Here is an 18,710-nt window from a genome sequence, read left to right as displayed (position 1 = left end):
AGAGTCCCTCCCCAGCTTTCCTGTAGGGCCCCCCCTTTGGGTACTGGAAGGCCCCTCCAAGGTCTCCCCGGAGCCTTCTCTTCTCTCTCCAGGCTGAACCACCCCAACTCCCTCAGCCTGCCTTCCTGGGAGAGGTGCCCCAGCCCCCTGGTCATCTTCGTGGCCCTCCTCTGGACGCGTTCTAGTACGTCCCCGTCCTTCTTGTGCTGGGGGCCCCAGAGCTGAACACAGTACTTACTCTAGGTGGGGCCTCACAAGAGCACAGCAGCAGAGAGGGAGAATCACCTCCCTCGACTTGCCGGCCGCCCTCCTTTTGATGCGGCCCAGGATACGGGTGGCTTTCCGGGCTGCAAGCGTCCATTGCATTGCCGGCTCCGGTTGACGAGCTTCTCATCAACCAACGCCCCCAGGCCCTTCTCCTCAGAGCTGCTCTCCATCCATTCTCCGCCCAGCCTGGATTCGTGCTTAGGATTGCCCCGGACCAAATGCGGGACCTCGCGCTCGTAGCCCCAACTATTATTTATGACCCTATCAGCTCCACCCCAAACACGCTGGTGGCTTTTGGGCGCTGCTCCCCGCAGGCAGATCCCCGCTTTTGCCAGGGCAGGCCTTACCTTTTCAGAAGTTGCTCCACAACCTTCCCTGAGAGCCCCACTTCAACTGCTGGTGTTTCTAAGGGGGAAAGCTGCACCTCCCGCGCACGGGGTGGCGGGGAGGAATACAAAGCCTGTGCTCAGCCCTGGCACATCACAACTGGGTTTGTGCTCAGCTGGGGAGGAGGCTTCTGGAAAAATAGGCAGTGCCCCCCAAGGCTGCCCAAGCGTGGTCCGCGGTGCCCTGCAGCAGCCCCAGGGAGAGCGGAGCTCAAACTGGCCCGACACGGCGGCAGGGACGTGGCCGTCCCCACACGCGCGGTTCCTGCCTGAGTAGGCCACAGCGCTTCTGCCTCTCTGACAGGCTTGGAGGGTAACGACATCAGAATACGCTCGCTTTAGTTTGAGGTTCCAGGCGCTACTGCCATCGGGATGGCACACGGGGACGGGGCTGGGGCTGGGGCTGGGGGCAGGCAACCACAGGCAGCTTTAACATCTCAGTCCTCCCCGTCGGCCATCTCCCAGCTACCACGCGGGCCACTCAGTGCGACCAGACACCAATTCACCCAAGGCAACAAAAATATTTACAGAGCTACACCTCTCCTCGTAACTGTTTGTTGTTTACGGCTGAAACCACTCCTGGGATAGGATATGCCACCTGGACTGAGCAAAGCCTTTGATACGGTCCCTCACCACATTCTTCTCTCTAAATTGGAGAGGTATGGATTTGAAGGATGGACTGCTGGGCGGATAAAGAATTGGTTGGCTGGTCGCAGCCAAAGGGTTGTGGTCAACGGCTCTATGTCTGGGTGGAGGCCGGTCACAAGCGGTGTCCCTCAGGGGTCGGCCTCGGGACCGGTGCTCTTCAACATCTTTAGCAATGACACAGACGACGGAATCGAGCAAGTTTGCAGATGACACCAAGCTGAGCGGTGCAGTCGATACAACAGAGGGAAGGGATGCCGTCCGGAGGGACCTGGACAGGCCGGAGAAGTGGGCCCATGAGAACCTAATGAGGTTCAACAAGGCCAAGTGCAAGGCGTTGACCTTGGGCTGGGGCAATCCCAGGTATTTCTATAGACTGGGAGAAGAAGAACTTGAGAGCAGCCCTGCGGAGAAGGACTTGGGGGTCCTGATGGACGAGAAGCTGGACACGAGCCAGCAGCGCGCGCTTGCAGCCCGGAAGGCCAACTGTGTCCTGGGCTGCATTAACAAAGGGGTGGCCAGCAGGGAGAGGGAGGTGATTATCCCCCTCTACCCTGCTCTTGGGAGACCCCACCTGGAATACTGCGTGCAGGCCTGGGGCCCCCAGCACAAGAAGGATGTGGAGCTCTTGGAAAGGTCAGTCTCACCTCCGTCCCTGGAAAGGTGTTGGAACAGCTTGTTCTGGATGCCATCTCCAAGCCATTGGAAGAGAAGGAGGTTATGAGGAGTAGTCAGCATGGATTCACCAAGGGGAAATCGTGCTCGACCGACCTCGTTGCCTTCTATGATGGCATCACCAGCTGCGTTGATGGAGGGAGAGCAGTGGATGTCATCTACCTTGACTTTAGCAAGGCTTCCGATACTGTCTCCCACGACGTCCTGCTAGCAAAGCTGAGAAAGCGTGGGATAGACGAGTGGACGGTAAGGTGGGTTGAGACCTGGCTGACCGGCCGAGCTCAGAGGGCGGTGATCGGCGGCGCAGAGTCCGGCTGCAGCCCTGTGACTAGCGGTGTTCCCCAGGGGTCGGTGCTGGGTCCGGTCTTGTTCAACATCTTCATCGCCGACCTTGACGAGGGAATAGTGTCCAGCCTCAGCAAGTACGCCGATGATACAAAGCTGGGAGGAGTGGCCGACACGCCAGAAGGCTGTGCTGCCATTCAGCGAGACCTGGGTGGGCTGGAGAGCTGGGCAGGAAGAAGCCAAATGAAGTTTAACAAGAGCAAGCGTAGAGTCCTGCACCTGGGAAGGAACAACCGCGTGTATCAGTACAGGCTGGGGGATGACCTGCTGGAGAGGAGCGCTGCGGAGAAGGACCCGGGGGTCCTGGTGGACGACAGGTTGACCATGAGCCAGCGGCGTGCCCTGGTGGCCAAGAAGGCCAATGGGATCCTGGCGTGCGTTAAAAGGAGCGTGGCCAGCAGGTCAAGGGAGGTGATCCTCCCCCTCTACTCTGCCCTGGGCAGGCCTCGCCTGGAGTACCGTGTCCGGTTCCGGGCTCCCCAGTACAAAAAGAGAGACAGGGATCTCCTGGAAAGAGTCCAGCGGAGGGCAACAAAGATGATACGGGGCCTGGAGCATCTCCCCTATGAGCAAAGACTGAGAGACCTGGGCCTGTTCAGCCTTGAGAAGAGAAGACTGAGAGGGGATCTTATCAATGATTACAAATATCTTAAGTGTGGGAGACAGTGGGACTTGGCCACCCTCTTTTCAGTGGTTTGTGGGGATAGGACAAGGGGCAACGGCCAAAAACTGGAGCACAGGAAGTTCCGCACCAACATGCGAAAGAACTTCTTCACGGTGAGGGTGACGGAGCGCTGGAACAGGCTGCCCGGGGAGGTTGTGGAGTCTCCTTCTCCGGAGATATTCAAGGCCCGTCTGGACGCCTACCTGGGCAGCCTGCTCTAGGGAACCTGCTCTGGCAGGGGGGTTGGACCCGACGATCTCTTGAGGTCCCTTCCAACCCCTACGAATCTGTATATACAGGAGTAAAAATACACGTGTTGATAGCGATAGGACAAGGGGGAATGGTTTTAAACTAAGACAGGGGAGATTTAGCTTAGATATTAGGAGAAAGTTTTTCACTCAGAGGGCGGTGAGGCACTGGAACGGGTTGCCCAGAGAGGTTCTGGATGCCCCATCCCTGGAGGCATTCAAGGCCAGGCTGGACGCGGCTCTGGGCAGCCTGCTCTAGCGGTTGGCAACGCTGCCCAGAGCAGGGGGGTTGAAACTAGATGATCTTTAAGGTGCTTTTCAACCCAGGCCATTCTATGGTTCTATGATATGCTCTTTGAAAGCGTACAGGCTAAAGGAAGGGTCAAATTGGTGCCTCGGGGGCAAATTTCTTCGCCTTCTACGGTTGTCTAACAGTGCCTATTAAGCAAAGAGATTACCAATCGTCTTCCTCCTCTACTTTCTCAGGAATTAAACACCTTTTGTGAAAGACTACAAGCGCTGATAGCATTAGCTAGACCTAGCTAGACCGACTGGGGAACAGTTGAACACGTAAATACTTACTCAAGGTCCATTTGCACAGGTTTCTTTGAGCAGTTCCATGGGCTCTTCTACGTCAACAAAACAGACCAATGAAAGAGACCAAGGACAAATACAGAAACAGAACAGTTGATCAAGTGCCAATTTAAGAAGCTTTCCCTGAAAGGGCAACAGCATCTCCACCTCCACCCACCCCTCCCCTCCCCTCCCCTCCCCCCCCCCAAGTAGTTGACTTCCACAACTATTTTCATCTGACCCCGCAAACGGCAAATTCTATATTACTTCGAGTAGAACAAGGGCTGTTTCTTGTTTCGGTTTGGTTTTTATCATTCAGCTTCTTCAAAAGACTTTAGTCATTCACAGCTGCAATCGTTAACCCCGCAAACAGATCCAGTAACAAAGATCATTCCTCCTGCTAAGGAATCGAGTTTCTTTGTGAGGAACGGAGTCACAAAAATCATTTCATTAGCAAGTTTCAAACACTAAAAATATTTAATAGCATTTTAACGCTCCCACGCTCCAGTAAGCCTTGAACGTAACCGCAATTAAACAAGGAGCACAGCAAAGCCAGAGGTCTAACAAAGCACGAGAGGTGATCGCATTTAAACGCCTTATGGTGCCTTTAGCTAATCCTTCTTCTAGTTCCTGAACAACGGACTTCGTTTAGAAAAAAAGAAGACTCTAAAAATACATACAAAAAAATAAAGGGAACGGCAGCCGAGTCTTGAACGTTCAGAAGCCGACTCAAGCATCCCAGAGCCTTCTACGCTTTGAAAAGCGTCTGTGGGAGAAATTACTTCTCGAAGTTGCGAAACCCACGACTGAAAAGAAAGCGGTAGCAAAACTCCTACGGTAGTCAAGAACAGGCTGACAAGCACCTGTCAGAAATCACACCGGGTAGAGTTTATTCTGCCTCCTCGGGACAGGGGCAGACAACAGACGATGCCTGGAAGCTTTCTTCCAACCTTATTCTTCTCTGGTTCTACATCTGCCAGTCCTCGATGCGGCTGTTTCGCAATAAAAGCACGCCCTTTTATTTGGGAGCAGGGGGAAGATAGCAAGGCCTCAAACACACAGCACATCCTAGATCGTCTTAGGGAGATGGAGACCCACAGGACCGCCGAGCGCTTCTATCTTCGCGTTTCAAATGACTGGGCAAACCACCATCTACACGACACTGTCAACAGACCGAAACATTCTTTTAACTTGCAGAACTATTTCCATCGGCAAGACACACAAGACAGAGGTCATATCCCCATGCTCCATCTTTATTGTGCAAGTGCTGCTCAAAGCTCTTTATTACCCACCATAGACAGCCGTCCAGGAAAAAAAAAAAAAAAAAAAAAATCATACATCAACAGGGGCTAGATTGACGGGCAACATATGAAACCTACTCGGCGGCGACCCGTACGCGTGCAGTGACGCCTGCGGTGCAAAAACCTTAGCCAGGAGGCCGGCCCAACTGACCGCCACCCAGAATACGTAGATGTACACGACAGCCCGAAGGGCCCGAGGGTGGGCATTCACAGCCATCCGGAATCCATTGGTCAGGTCCAGGTTAGCAGCACACTTCTTGCCAACAACCATTACACGCCCAAGAAGCTGGAAAAAGGAAATAACGTTACCTAACATAACGTGCCACGACGCACAGAACGAACGCGAGCGGAGAACCATCCACAGAACACGGTTAGCTAATCCTTCACGATTCAACCGCTGCTCTTTGAATTACCCTCTAGACAGGAACAGACTACAAAACAGTCACAGAAGCTAAATTTGTCTCGGGGGTTAAAGCCCCCGTCATAGCTTCGGGCAACGTAAGCCGCTCTGGCGGAAAATAAAAGCTTCACGGTGCCTTTTCTTTTGCGTGGCCTCACAAAGCCTTGGAACTTGACTTGCATAGCTAACAGCGAAACAAACACCCAGCGCCGCTCAACCAGCTTTCCCTTTCCTCGCCTCTGACCTGCCCAAACCCCAAGCCCTCTTCTGCATAGTCAAAGTACCACCGCCGCTGTCTGGAAACCGTGAAAACGGGCATCAGACCGTACTTCGGAACAACACTGCTTTTTGCACTACAAGCGCGTAGCCGGAGACCAGCATCGCTTTATATCGCCGCTCTTAGTCAAAAAGCTCAACTCCATTACAAGCTAGAGGCAAAAGACTACAGCATCGGAAAACCCAAAATAGCCTACTGTGCGCCCCTCCGCAACATCCAGAGGAAAAGAGGGGACGGGAAAGAGTCTAGGAAGTTACAAACTAGTTACAGGTACAGCCAGCCTAGCGAAAAGAAAGCTCCCACAGTACTCACGGGTCCGCCAGAATCTTCTGCTTCACATAACCGGACAACTGCCTTCTCAGGAAGGACTAGGAAAAAACACTGGAGCCTGAGGCGAACTATCACGGAACGCAAGGCGCTGGAGGAAGAGTAAACAGTTACAACGCAGTCAGCTTCAGAGAAAGGCAACAGCTTAAGCAAATCACTATGCCCCACCGAACTCGTCCTACCGAAGCAGATTATCAGGTACCCCAAACGCGCACGACAAAACAGCGATTCTTCTTAAGCGATCTTTGAATAGGCAAAGTTCTCTACCTTCTACACGCAAAACACACAAGCGGCAAACAATTGCTAACTGTCCTTCAGTTATGTCCAAATATTGCCTCGGCCAGAGGTAGGAAGGCATCTTCAAAGAACCCGGAGTAATCCGGCTGAGGCTGTATAAACTCTCCGTCCTCGATAACGCCACGTACTCAGGGGAAAGAACATTCCAAGTTAGCCCGTTACGGCCGGCTCTACGTCAGACACCTCCAGACCGAGGCCAAGGTATCACCTGCGAAACACGAATACCACCGATCTGTAGGAAACCATCGACTCGCAACTAATTGCGAGGGAACTCCCCAAATCACCAGCAGACCGAAACTGCATACGGCACCAGAAGCAGGATCCAGCACGCAAGGTGACGGGGGCAACGAGACAGCCGAGTACTTCAGATTAGCGACTTCCGGCAGTTTTATTTATTTTAGATGCGACTGAAACAGCGCCGATAAGACTCGATTCCACAGATGCTTTGCACTTCTTACTCACCATCGCCTTTCACTGCGCGACAATCGAGAATTACGAGCCTTCCTCACACTTCTCCCCCCTATAACATCGCTCAACTGTGAAACAGGCCTTCGGTACAGCGAGCTAAGCAAATTCAAGACCATTCGCTATAGCCAACTACACTCCAAAAGCAGTTCTAAGTTCCCCCCCCGCCTCAAGTGAGGACCAGCAGCCTGCGGGATTGACTGGCTTCTAGATGTTTAAGAAAGCTAGGAAAAGCTGCAATTCTTCCCTTTCACAAGCCACTTTGGAGAGAGCGTGCGCTCGCGTGCGCGGTGGGGGTGGTGCCATAACCAAAGCCTAGCACGGCCGAGCCGGGGCGTCTCTAGAACGCTGTCACGAGGCGCATCAAGACCTGCGTTTCTGCTACGCAGAAATGACTGATTACGGTCACTACTGCGATGCTCGCTGCCTATACGCAGGCAGTCCGAACCCCCAAGGAGACCGACTGCGCCGGCGACCCAGTACGCGCCGTGGCACCCCGGGGGCAGGCGGGACGCGCACCGAAGAAGCGCGGGGTTTTAGAGGCGCTGCAGTAGAGAGCGCCACGAGCCGGAGAGACCCCGACCGACCGACCGACCGACCGTCCGCCCGTCCGTCCGTCCCTCCCTCCCTCCCTCCCTCCCTCCCGCAGCAAGGCCACCACCCGCCCTGCCGCACTCCCGGGACCCGCGACGGGCCCTCGTTTCAGAGGGCCTGCGAGCGGCCGAGGGAAGGAAGGAAAGAGAAGACTCGCACGACGACGCCGCGGCTACCTCCTCGCCCACGACCGCTCATCCTCACGGAGAACGTTGGCGGGGACCTCCTTGCCCTTGCAGGCGACCTCTCCGAAAGCGGCTGCAGCGGCAGCGCCGCCGCCGGGCCAGGCGGCCTGCGCCCTAACGATCCCGTCGGCCATGACGGCGCCCGCTCGGTACAACGCCCCCTCCCTTCCCGCACTCGGCCCGGCCCTCCGCGGCGCTCATTGGGCCGACAGATCGCCGCCGACCGCTCCCGCGCCTCGATTGGCTGCCTCGCCTGCCCTCTTCCCTTGTCCCCGCCCTCTCGGCGGCTCCGCTCCCGTCGACCCGGTGCTTATCGGCGCTCAGGGAGGTCGCGTGCCCTCGGGGCGCGGAGGGATCCGACCGGGAGGGAGGAAGTGGGCGCCCGAAAACGGGCTGGGCGGCTCCGCGGAGGGAAGCCGGGCCCTGCACGGCTGGGAAACGAGCTCCACAGAACGGTTGCTCCGATCATAGAATCATAGCATGGCTTGGCTTGGCAGGGACCTTACTTAAAGATCACCTAATTCCAACCCCCCCGCCCTGGGCAGGGACACCTTCCACTAGACCACGTTGCTCAAAGCCCCATCCAACCTGGCCTTAAACACTTCCAGGGACGGGGCATCCGCCACTTCTCCTGGCAACCCGTTCCAGTGCCTCACCCCCCTCTCAGGAAAGAATCTCTTCCAACTATCCAGTCTAAGTCTACCCTCTTTGAGTTTAAAACCATTACTCCTTGCCCTATCGCTCCTCTCCCTGACAAAGAGTCCCTCCCCAGCTTTCCTGTAGGGCCCCCCCTTTGGGTACTGGAAGGCCCCTCCAAGGTCTCCCCGGAGCCTTCTCTTCTCTCTCCAGGCTGAACCACCCCAACTCCCTCAGCCTGCCTTCCTGGGAGAGGTGCCCCAGCCCCCTGGTCATCTTCGTGGCCCTCCTCTGGACGCGTTCTAGTACGTCCCCGTCCTTCTTGTGCTGGGGGCCCCAGAGCTGAACACAGTACTTACTCTAGGTGGGGCCTCACAAGAGCACAGCAGCAGAGAGGGAGAATCACCTCCCTCGACTTGCCGGCCGCCCTCCTTTTGATGCGGCCCAGGATACGGGTGGCTTTCCGGGCTGCAAGCGTCCATTGCATTGCCGGCTCCGGTTGACGAGCTTCTCATCAACCAACGCCCCCAGGCCCTTCTCCTCAGAGCTGCTCTCCATCCATTCTCCGCCCAGCCTGGATTCGTGCTTAGGATTGCCCCGGACCAAATGCGGGACCTCGCGCTCGTAGCCCCAACTATTATTTATGACCCTATCAGCTCCACCCCAAACACGCTGGTGGCTTTTGGGCGCTGCTCCCCGCAGGCAGATCCCCGCTTTTGCCAGGGCAGGCCTTACCTTTTCAGAAGTTGCTCCACAACCTTCCCTGAGAGCCCCACTTCAACTGCTGGTGTTTCTAAGGGGGAAAGCTGCACCTCCCGCGCACGGGGTGGCGGGGAGGAATACAAAGCCTGTGCTCAGCCCTGGCACATCACAACTGGGTTTGTGCTCAGCTGGGGAGGAGGCTTCTGGAAAAATAGGCAGTGCCCCCCAAGGCTGCCCAAGCGTGGTCCGCGGTGCCCTGCAGCAGCCCCAGGGAGAGCGGAGCTCAAACTGGCCCGACACGGCGGCAGGGACGTGGCCGTCCCCACACGCGCGGTTCCTGCCTGAGTAGGCCACAGCGCTTCTGCCTCTCTGACAGGCTTGGAGGGTAACGACATCAGAATACGCTCGCTTTAGTTTGAGGTTCCAGCCGCTACTGCCATCGGGATGGCACACGGGGACGGGGCTGGGGCTGGGGCTGGGGGCAGGCAACCACAGGCAGCTTTAACATCTCAGTCCTCCCCGTCGGCCATCTCCCAGCTACCACGCGGGCCACTCAGTGCGACCAGACACCAATTCACCCAAGGCAACAAAAATATTTACAGAGCTACACCTCTCCTCGTAACTGTTTGTTGTTTACGGCTGAAACCACTCCTGGGATAGGATATGCCACCTGGACTGAGCAAAGCCTTTGATACGGTCCCTCACCACATTCTTCTCTCTAAATTGGAGAGGTATGGATTTGAAGGATGGACTGCTGGGCGGATAAAGAATTGGTTGGCTGGTCGCAGCCAAAGGGTTGTGGTCAACGGCTCTATGTCTGGGTGGAGGCCGGTCACAAGCGGTGTCCCTCAGGGGTCGGCCTCGGGACCGGTGCTCTTCAACATCTTTAGCAATGACACAGACGACGGAATCGAGCAAGTTTGCAGATGACACCAAGCTGAGCGGTGCAGTCGATACAACAGAGGGAAGGGATGCCGTCCGGAGGGACCTGGACAGGCCGGAGAAGTGGGCCCATGAGAACCTAATGAGGTTCAACAAGGCCAAGTGCAAGGCGTTGACCTTGGGCTGGGGCAATCCCAGGTATTTCTATAGACTGGGAGAAGAAGAACTTGAGAGCAGCCCTGCGGAGAAGGACTTGGGGGTCCTGATGGACGAGAAGCTGGACACGAGCCAGCAGCGCGCGCTTGCAGCCCGGAAGGCCAACTGTGTCCTGGGCTGCATTAACAAAGGGGTGGCCAGCAGGGAGAGGGAGGTGATTATCCCCCTCTACCCTGCTCTTGGGAGACCCCACCTGGAATACTGCGTGCAGGCCTGGGGCCCCCAGCACAAGAAGGATGTGGAGCTCTTGGAAAGGTCAGTCTCACCTCCGTCCCTGGAAAGGTGTTGGAACAGCTGGAAAGGTGTTGGAACAGCTTGTTCTGGATGCCATCTCCAAGCCATTGGAAGAGAAGGAGGTTATGAGGAGTAGTCAGCATGGATTCACCAAGGGGAAATCGTGCTCGACCGACCTCGTTGCCTTCTATGATGGCATCACCAGCTGCGTTGATGGAGGGAGAGCAGTGGATGTCATCTACCTTGACTTTAGCAAGGCTTCCGATACTGTCTCCCACGACGTCCTGCTAGCAAAGCTGAGAAAGCGTGGGATAGACGAGTGGACGGTAAGGTGGGTTGAGACCTGGCTGACCGGCCGAGCTCAGAGGGCGGTGATCGGCGGCGCAGAGTCCGGCTGCAGCCCTGTGACTAGCGGTGTTCCCCAGGGGTCGGTGCTGGGTCCGGTCTTGTTCAACATCTTCATCGCCGACCTTGACGAGGGAATAGTGTCCAGCCTCAGCAAGTACGCCGATGATACAAAGCTGGGAGGAGTGGCCGACACGCCAGAAGGCTGTGCTGCCATTCAGCGAGACCTGGGTGGGCTGGAGAGCTGGGCAGGAAGAAGCCAAATGAAGTTTAACAAGAGCAAGCGTAGAGTCCTGCACCTGGGAAGGAACAACCGCGTGTATCAGTACAGGCTGGGGGATGACCTGCTGGAGAGGAGCGCTGCGGAGAAGGACCCGGGGGTCCTGGTGGACGACAGGTTGACCATGAGCCAGCGGCGTGCCCTGGTGGCCAAGAAGGCCAATGGGATCCTGGCGTGCGTTAAAAGGAGCGTGGCCAGCAGGTCAAGGGAGGTGATCCTCCCCCTCTACTCTGCCCTGGGCAGGCCTCGCCTGGAGTACCGTGTCCGGTTCCGGGCTCCCCAGTACAAAAAGAGAGACAGGGATCTCCTGGAAAGAGTCCAGCGGAGGGCAACAAAGATGATACGGGGCCTGGAGCATCTCCCCTATGAGCAAAGACTGAGAGACCTGGGCCTGTTCAGCCTTGAGAAGAGAAGACTGAGAGGGGATCTTATCAATGATTACAAATATCTTAAGTGTGGGAGACAGTGGGACTTGGCCACCCTCTTTTCAGTGGTTTGTGGGGATAGGACAAGGGGCAACGGCCAAAAACTGGAGCACAGGAAGTTCCGCACCAACATGCGAAAGAACTTCTTCACGGTGAGGGTGACGGAGCGCTGGAACAGGCTGCCCGGGGAGGTTGTGGAGTCTCCTTCTCCGGAGATATTCAAGGCCCGTCTGGACGCCTACCTGGGCAGCCTGCTCTAGGGAACCTGCTCTGGCAGGGGGGTTGGACCCGACGATCTCTTGAGGTCCCTTCCAACCCCTACGAATCTGTATATACAGGAGTAAAAATACACGTGTTGATAGCGATAGGACAAGGGGGAATGGTTTTAAACTAAGACAGGGGAGATTTAGCTTAGATATTAGGAGAAAGTTTTTCACTCAGAGGGCGGTGAGGCACTGGAACGGGTTGCCCAGAGAGGTTCTGGATGCCCCATCCCTGGAGGCATTCAAGGCCAGGCTGGACGCGGCTCTGGGCAGCCTGCTCTAGCGGTTGGCAACGCTGCCCAGAGCAGGGGGGTTGAAACTAGATGATCTTTAAGGTGCTTTTCAACCCAGGCCATTCTATGGTTCTATGATATGCTCTTTGAAAGCGTACAGGCTAAAGGAAGGGTCAAATTGGTGCCTCGGGGGCAAATTTCTTCGCCTTCTACGGTTGTCTAACAGTGCCTATTAAGCAAAGAGATTACCAATCGTCTTCCTCCTCTACTTTCTCAGGAATTAAACACCTTTTGTGAAAGACTACAAGCGCTGATAGCATTAGCTAGACCTAGCTAGACCGACTGGGGAACAGTTGAACACGTAAATACTTACTCAAGGTCCATTTGCACAGGTTTCTTTGAGCAGTTCCATGGGCTCTTCTACGTCAACAAAACAGACCAATGAAAGAGACCAAGGACAAATACAGAAACAGAACAGTTGATCAAGTGCCAATTTAAGAAGCTTTCCCTGAAAGGGCAACAGCATCTCCACCTCCACCCACCCCTCCCCTCCCCTCCCCTCCCCCCCCCCAAGTAGTTGACTTCCACAACTATTTTCATCTGACCCCGCAAACGGCAAATTCTATATTACTTCGAGTAGAACAAGGGCTGTTTCTTGTTTCGGTTTGGTTTTTATCATTCAGCTTCTTCAAAAGACTTTAGTCATTCACAGCTGCAATCGTTAACCCCGCAAACAGATCCAGTAACAAAGATCATTCCTCCTGCTAAGGAATCGAGTTTCTTTGTGAGGAACGGAGTCACAAAAATCATTTCATTAGCAAGTTTCAAACACTAAAAATATTTAATAGCATTTTAACGCTCCCACGCTCCAGTAAGCCTTGAACGTAACCGCAATTAAACAAGGAGCACAGCAAAGCCAGAGGTCTAACAAAGCACGAGAGGTGATCGCATTTAAACGCCTTATGGTGCCTTTAGCTAATCCTTCTTCTAGTTCCTGAACAACGGACTTCGTTTAGAAAAAAAGAAGACTCTAAAAATACATACAAAAAAATAAAGGGAACGGCAGCCGAGTCTTGAACGTTCAGAAGCCGACTCAAGCATCCCAGAGCCTTCTACGCTTTGAAAAGCGTCTGTGGGAGAAATTACTTCTCGAAGTTGCGAAACCCACGACTGAAAAGAAAGCGGTAGCAAAACTCCTACGGTAGTCAAGAACAGGCTGACAAGCACCTGTCAGAAATCACACCGGGTAGAGTTTATTCTGCCTCCTCGGGACAGGGGCAGACAACAGACGATGCCTGGAAGCTTTCTTCCAACCTTATTCTTCTCTGGTTCTACATCTGCCAGTCCTCGATGCGGCTGTTTCGCAATAAAAGCACGCCCTTTTATTTGGGAGCAGGGGGAAGATAGCAAGGCCTCAAACACACAGCACATCCTAGATCGTCTTAGGGAGATGGAGACCCACAGGACCGCCGAGCGCTTCTATCTTCGCGTTTCAAATGACTGGGCAAACCACCATCTACACGACACTGTCAACAGACCGAAACATTCTTTTAACTTGCAGAACTATTTCCATCGGCAAGACACACAAGACAGAGGTCATATCCCCATGCTCCATCTTTATTGTGCAAGTGCTGCTCAAAGCTCTTTATTACCCACCATAGACAGCCGTCCAGGAAAAAAAAAAAAAAAAAAAAAATCATACATCAACAGGGGCTAGATTGACGGGCAACATATGAAACCTACTCGGCGGCGACCCGTACGCGTGCAGTGACGCCTGCGGTGCAAAAACCTTAGCCAGGAGGCCGGCCCAACTGACCGCCACCCAGAATACGTAGATGTACACGACAGCCCGAAGGGCCCGAGGGTGGGCATTCACAGCCATCCGGAATCCATTGGTCAGGTCCAGGTTAGCAGCACACTTCTTGCCAACAACCATTACACGCCCAAGAAGCTGGAAAAAGGAAATAACGTTACCTAACATAACGTGCCACGACGCACAGAACGAACGCGAGCGGAGAACCATCCACAGAACACGGTTAGCTAATCCTTCACGATTCAACCGCTGCTCTTTGAATTACCCTCTAGACAGGAACAGACTACAAAACAGTCACAGAAGCTAAATTTGTCTCGGGGGTTAAAGCCCCCGTCATAGCTTCGGGCAACGTAAGCCGCTCTGGCGGAAAATAAAAGCTTCACGGTGCCTTTTCTTTTGCGTGGCCTCACAAAGCCTTGGAACTTGACTTGCATAGCTAACAGCGAAACAAACACCCAGCGCCGCTCAACCAGCTTTCCCTTTCCTCGCCTCTGACCTGCCCAAACCCCAAGCCCTCTTCTGCATAGTCAAAGTACCACCGCCGCTGTCTGGAAACCGTGAAAACGGGCATCAGACCGTACTTCGGAACAACACTGCTTTTTGCACTACAAGCGCGTAGCCGGAGACCAGCATCGCTTTATATCGCCGCTCTTAGTCAAAAAGCTCAACTCCATTACAAGCTAGAGGCAAAAGACTACAGCATCGGAAAACCCAAAATAGCCTACTGTGCGCCCCTCCGCAACATCCAGAGGAAAAGAGGGGACGGGAAAGAGTCTAGGAAGTTACAAACTAGTTACAGGTACAGCCAGCCTAGCGAAAAGAAAGCTCCCACAGTACTCACGGGTCCGCCAGAATCTTCTGCTTCACATAACCGGACAACTGCCTTCTCAGGAAGGACTAGGAAAAAACACTGGAGCCTGAGGCGAACTATCACGGAACGCAAGGCGCTGGAGGAAGAGTAAACAGTTACAACGCAGTCAGCTTCAGAGAAAGGCAACAGCTTAAGCAAATCACTATGCCCCACCGAACTCGTCCTACCGAAGCAGATTATCAGGTACCCCAAACGCGCACGACAAAACAGCGATTCTTCTTAAGCGATCTTTGAATAGGCAAAGTTCTCTACCTTCTACACGCAAAACACACAAGCGGCAAACAATTGCTAACTGTCCTTCAGTTATGTCCAAATATTGCCTCGGCCAGAGGTAGGAAGGCATCTTCAAAGAACCCGGAGTAATCCGGCTGAGGCTGTATAAACTCTCCGTCCTCGATAACGCCACGTACTCAGGGGAAAGAACATTCCAAGTTAGCCCGTTACGGCCGGCTCTACGTCAGACACCTCCAGACCGAGGCCAAGGTATCACCTGCGAAACACGAATACCACCGATCTGTAGGAAACCATCGACTCGCAACTAATTGCGAGGGAACTCCCCAAATCACCAGCAGACCGAAACTGCATACGGCACCAGAAGCAGGATCCAGCACGCAAGGTGACGGGGGCAACGAGACAGCCGAGTACTTCAGATTAGCGACTTCCGGCAGTTTTATTTATTTTAGATGCGACTGAAACAGCGCCGATAAGACTCGATTCCACAGATGCTTTGCACTTCTTACTCACCATCGCCTTTCACTGCGCGACAATCGAGAATTACGAGCCTTCCTCACACTTCTCCCCCCTATAACATCGCTCAACTGTGAAACAGGCCTTCGGTACAGCGAGCTAAGCAAATTCAAGACCATTCGCTATAGCCAACTACACTCCAAAAGCAGTTCTAAGTTCCCCCCCCGCCTCAAGTGAGGACCAGCAGCCTGCGGGATTGACTGGCTTCTAGATGTTTAAGAAAGCTAGGAAAAGCTGCAATTCTTCCCTTTCACAAGCCACTTTGGAGAGAGCGTGCGCTCGCGTGCGCGGTGGGGGTGGTGCCATAACCAAAGCCTAGCACGGCCGAGCCGGGGCGTCTCTAGAACGCTGTCACGAGGCGCATCAAGACCTGCGTTTCTGCTACGCAGAAATGACTGATTACGGTCACTACTGCGATGCTCGCTGCCTATACGCAGGCAGTCCGAACCCCCAAGGAGACCGACTGCGCCGGCGACCCAGTACGCGCCGTGGCACCCCGGGGGCAGGCGGGACGCGCACCGAAGAAGCGCGGGGTTTTAGAGGCGCTGCAGTAGAGAGCGCCACGAGCCGGAGAGACCCCGACCGACCGACCGACCGTCCGTCCGTCCGTCCGTCCGTCCCTCCCTCCCTGCCTCCCTCCCTCCCGCAGCAAGGCCACCACCCGCCCTGCCGCACTCCCGGGACCCGCGACGGGCCCTCGTTTCAGAGGGCCTGCGAGCGGCCGAGGGAAGGAAGGAAAGAGAAGACTCGCACGACGACGCCGCGGCTACCTCCTCGCCCACGACCGCTCATCCTCACGGAGAACGTTGGCGGGGACCTCCTTGCCCTTGCAGGCGACCTCTCCGAAAGCGGCTGCAGCGGCAGCGCCGCCGCCGGGCCAGGCGGCCTGCGCCCTAACGATCCCGTCGGCCATGACGGCGCCCGCTCGGTACAACGCCCCCTCCCTTCCCGCACTCGGCCCGGCCCTCCGCGGCGCTCATTGGGCCGACAGATCGCCGCCGACCGCTCCCGCGCCTCGATTGGCTGCCTCGCCTGCCCTCTTCCCTTGTCCCCGCCCTCTCGGCGGCTCCGCTCCCGTCGACCCGGTGCTTATCGGCGCTCAGGGAGGTCGCGTGCCCTCGGGGCGCGGAGGGATCCGACCGGGAGGGAGGAAGTGGGCGCCCGAAAACGGGCTGGGCGGCTCCGCGGAGGGAAGCCGGGCCCTGCACGGCTGGGAAACGAGCTCCACAGAACGGTTGCTCCGATCATAGAATCATAGCATGGCTTGGCTTGGCAGGGACCTTACTTAAAGATCACCTAATTCCAACCCCCCCGCCCTGGGCAGGGACACCTTCCACTAGACCACGTTGCTCAAAGCCCCATCCAACCTGGCCTTAAACACTTCCAGGGACGGGGCATCCGCCACTTCTCCTGGCAACCCGTTCCAGTGCCTCACCCCCCTCTCAGGAAAGAATCTCTTCCAACTATCCAGTCTAAGTCTACCCTCTTTGAGTTTAAAACCATTACTCCTTGCCCTATCGCTCCTCTCCCTGACAAAGAGTCCCTCCCCAGCTTTCCTGTAGGGCCCCCCCTTTGGGTACTGGAAGGCCCCTCCAAGGTCTCCCCGGAGCCTTCTCTCTCCAGGCTGAACCACCCCAACTCCCTCAGCCTGCCTTCCTGGGAGAGGTGCCCCAGCCCCCTGGTCATCTTCGTGGCCCTCCTCTGGACGCGTTCTAGTACGTCCCCGTCCTTCTTGTGCTGGGGGCCCCAGAGCTGAACACAGTACTTACTCTAGGTGGGGCCTCACAAGAGCACAGCAGCAGAGAGGGAGAATCACCTCCCTCGACTTGCCGGCCGCCCTCCTTTTGATGCGGCCCAGGATACGGGTGGCTTTCCGGGCTGCAAGCGTCCATTGCATTGCCGGCTCCGGTTGACGAGCTTCTCATCAACCAACGCCCCCAGGCCCTTCTCCTCAGAGCTGCTCTCCATCCATTCTCCGCCCAGCCTGGATTCGTGCTTAGGATTGCCCCGGACCAAATGCGGGACCTCGCGCTCGTAGCCCCAACTATTATTTATGACCCTATCAGCTCCACCCCAAACACGCTGGTGGCTTTTGGGCGCTGCTCCCCGCAGGCAGATCCCCGCTTTTGCCAGGGCAGGCCTTACCTTTTCAGAAGTTGCTCCACAACCTTCCCTGAGAGCCCCACTTCAACTGCTGGTGTTTCTAAGGGGGAAAGCTGCACCTCCCGCGCACGGGGTGGCGGGGAGGAATACAAAGCCTGTGCTCAGCCCTGGCACATCACAACTGGGTTTGTGCTCAGCTGGGGAGGAGGCTTCTGGAAAAATAGGCAGTGCCCCCCAAGGCTGCCCAAGCGTGGTCCGCGGTGCCCTGCAGCAGCCCCAGGGAGAGCGGAGCTCAAACTGGCCCGACACGGCGGCAGGGACGTGGCCGTCCCCACACGCGCGGTTCCTGCCTGAGTAGGCCACAGCGCTTCTGCCTCTCTGACAGGCTTGGAGGGTAACGACATCAGAATACGCTCGCTTTAGTTTGAGGTTCCAGCCGCTACTGCCATCGGGATGGCACACGGGGACGGGGCTGGGGCTGGGGCTGGGGGCAGGCAACCACAGGCAGCTTTAACATCTCAGTCCTCCCCGTCGGCCATCTCCCAGCTACCACGCGGGCCACTCAGTGCGACCAGACACCAATTCACCCAAGGCAACAAAAATATTTACAGAGCTACACCTCTCCTCGTAACTGTTTGTTGTTTACGGCTGAAACCAGTCCTGGGATAGGATATGCCACCTGGACTGAGCAAAGCCTTTGATACGGTCCCTCACCACATTCTTCTCTCTAAATTGGAGAGGTATGGATTTGAAGGATGGACTGCTGGGCGGATAAAGAATTGGTTGGCTGGTCGCAGCCAAAGGGTTGTGGTCAACGGCTCTATGTCTGGGTGGAGGCCGGTCACAAGCGGTGTCCCTCAGGGGTCGGCCTCGGGACCGGTGCTCTTCAACATCTTTAGCAATGACACAGACGACGGAATCGAGCAAGTTTGCAGATGACACCAAGCTGAGCGGTGCAGTCGATACAACAGAGGGAAGGGATGCCGTCCGGAGGGACCTGGACAGGCCGGAGAAGTGGGCCCATGAGAACCTAATGAGGTTCAACAAGGCCAAGTGCAAGGCGTTGACCTTGGGCTGGGGCAATCCCAGGTATTTCTATAGACTGGGAGAAGAAGAACTTGAGAGCAGCCCTGCGGAGAAGGACTTGGGGGTCCTGATGGACGAGAAGCTGGACACGAGCCAGCAGTGCGCGCTTGCAGCCCGGAAGGCCAACTGTGTCCTGGGCTGCATTAACAAAGGGGTGGCCAGCAGGGAGAGGGAGGTGATTATCCCCCTCTACCCTGCTCTTGGGAGACCCCACCTGGAATACTG

General features: G+C 55.7%; 2 protein-coding genes across 2 annotated transcripts; both read right to left on the bottom strand.

The window, feature by feature from the left end:
- Positions 1-4,261: 4,261 nt before the first annotated feature.
- On the bottom strand, positions 4,262-7,825 carry LOC308184956 (adenosine 5'-monophosphoramidase HINT1-like). The gene is made up of 4 exons (XM_080572504.1): positions 7,641-7,825; positions 6,094-6,199; positions 5,183-5,390; positions 4,262-4,965 (listed from the first exon to the last, which is right to left on the bottom strand). The coding sequence occupies exons 1-4, from the start codon at positions 7,781-7,783 to the stop codon at positions 4,919-4,921; spliced, it is 504 nt and encodes a 167-aa protein (XP_080428630.1). The 5' UTR covers positions 7,784-7,825; the 3' UTR covers positions 4,262-4,918.
- A 4,862-nt stretch (positions 7,826-12,687) lies between these two features.
- On the bottom strand, positions 12,688-16,251 carry LOC308184954 (adenosine 5'-monophosphoramidase HINT1-like). The gene is made up of 4 exons (XM_080572502.1): positions 16,067-16,251; positions 14,520-14,625; positions 13,609-13,816; positions 12,688-13,391 (listed from the first exon to the last, which is right to left on the bottom strand). Exons 1-4 carry the CDS (start codon positions 16,207-16,209, stop codon positions 13,345-13,347), a joined length of 504 nt encoding a protein of 167 aa, XP_080428628.1. The 5' UTR covers positions 16,210-16,251; the 3' UTR covers positions 12,688-13,344.
- Positions 16,252-18,710: the final 2,459 nt, after the last annotated feature.

This window comes from Anser brachyrhynchus, assembly GCF_964034855.1.
Source record: "Anser brachyrhynchus genome assembly, chromosome: W".
NCBI classification, from domain to species: Eukaryota; Metazoa; Chordata; class Aves; order Anseriformes; family Anatidae; genus Anser; species Anser brachyrhynchus.
This window is presented reverse-complemented; position numbering and strand designations above follow the sequence as displayed.

Bases quoted from the DNA above. Each gene is read 5' to 3' on its own strand.
- LOC308184954 (XM_080572502.1), bottom strand. From the start codon at position 16,209: ATGGCCGACGGGATCGTTAGGGCGCAGGCCGCCTGGCCCGGCGGCGGC. The intron at 13,817-14,519 runs GTGAGTACTGTG...TCCTTTTTCCAG, and splicing joins CAGAAGATTCTGGCGGACCC to CTTCTTGGGCGTGTAATGGT. The intron at 13,392-13,608 runs GTAGGTTTCATA...GTCTGTTGACAG, and splicing joins CGCGTACGGGTCGCCGCCGA to TGTCGTGTAGATGGTGGTTT.
- LOC308184956 (XM_080572504.1), bottom strand. From the start codon at position 7,783: ATGGCCGACGGGATCGTTAGGGCGCAGGCCGCCTGGCCCGGCGGCGGC. The intron at 6,200-7,640 runs GTAGCCGCGGCG...CTCTTCCTCCAG, and splicing joins GAGCGGTCGTGGGCGAGGAG to CGCCTTGCGTTCCGTGATAG. The intron at 5,391-6,093 runs GTGAGTACTGTG...TCCTTTTTCCAG, and splicing joins CAGAAGATTCTGGCGGACCC to CTTCTTGGGCGTGTAATGGT.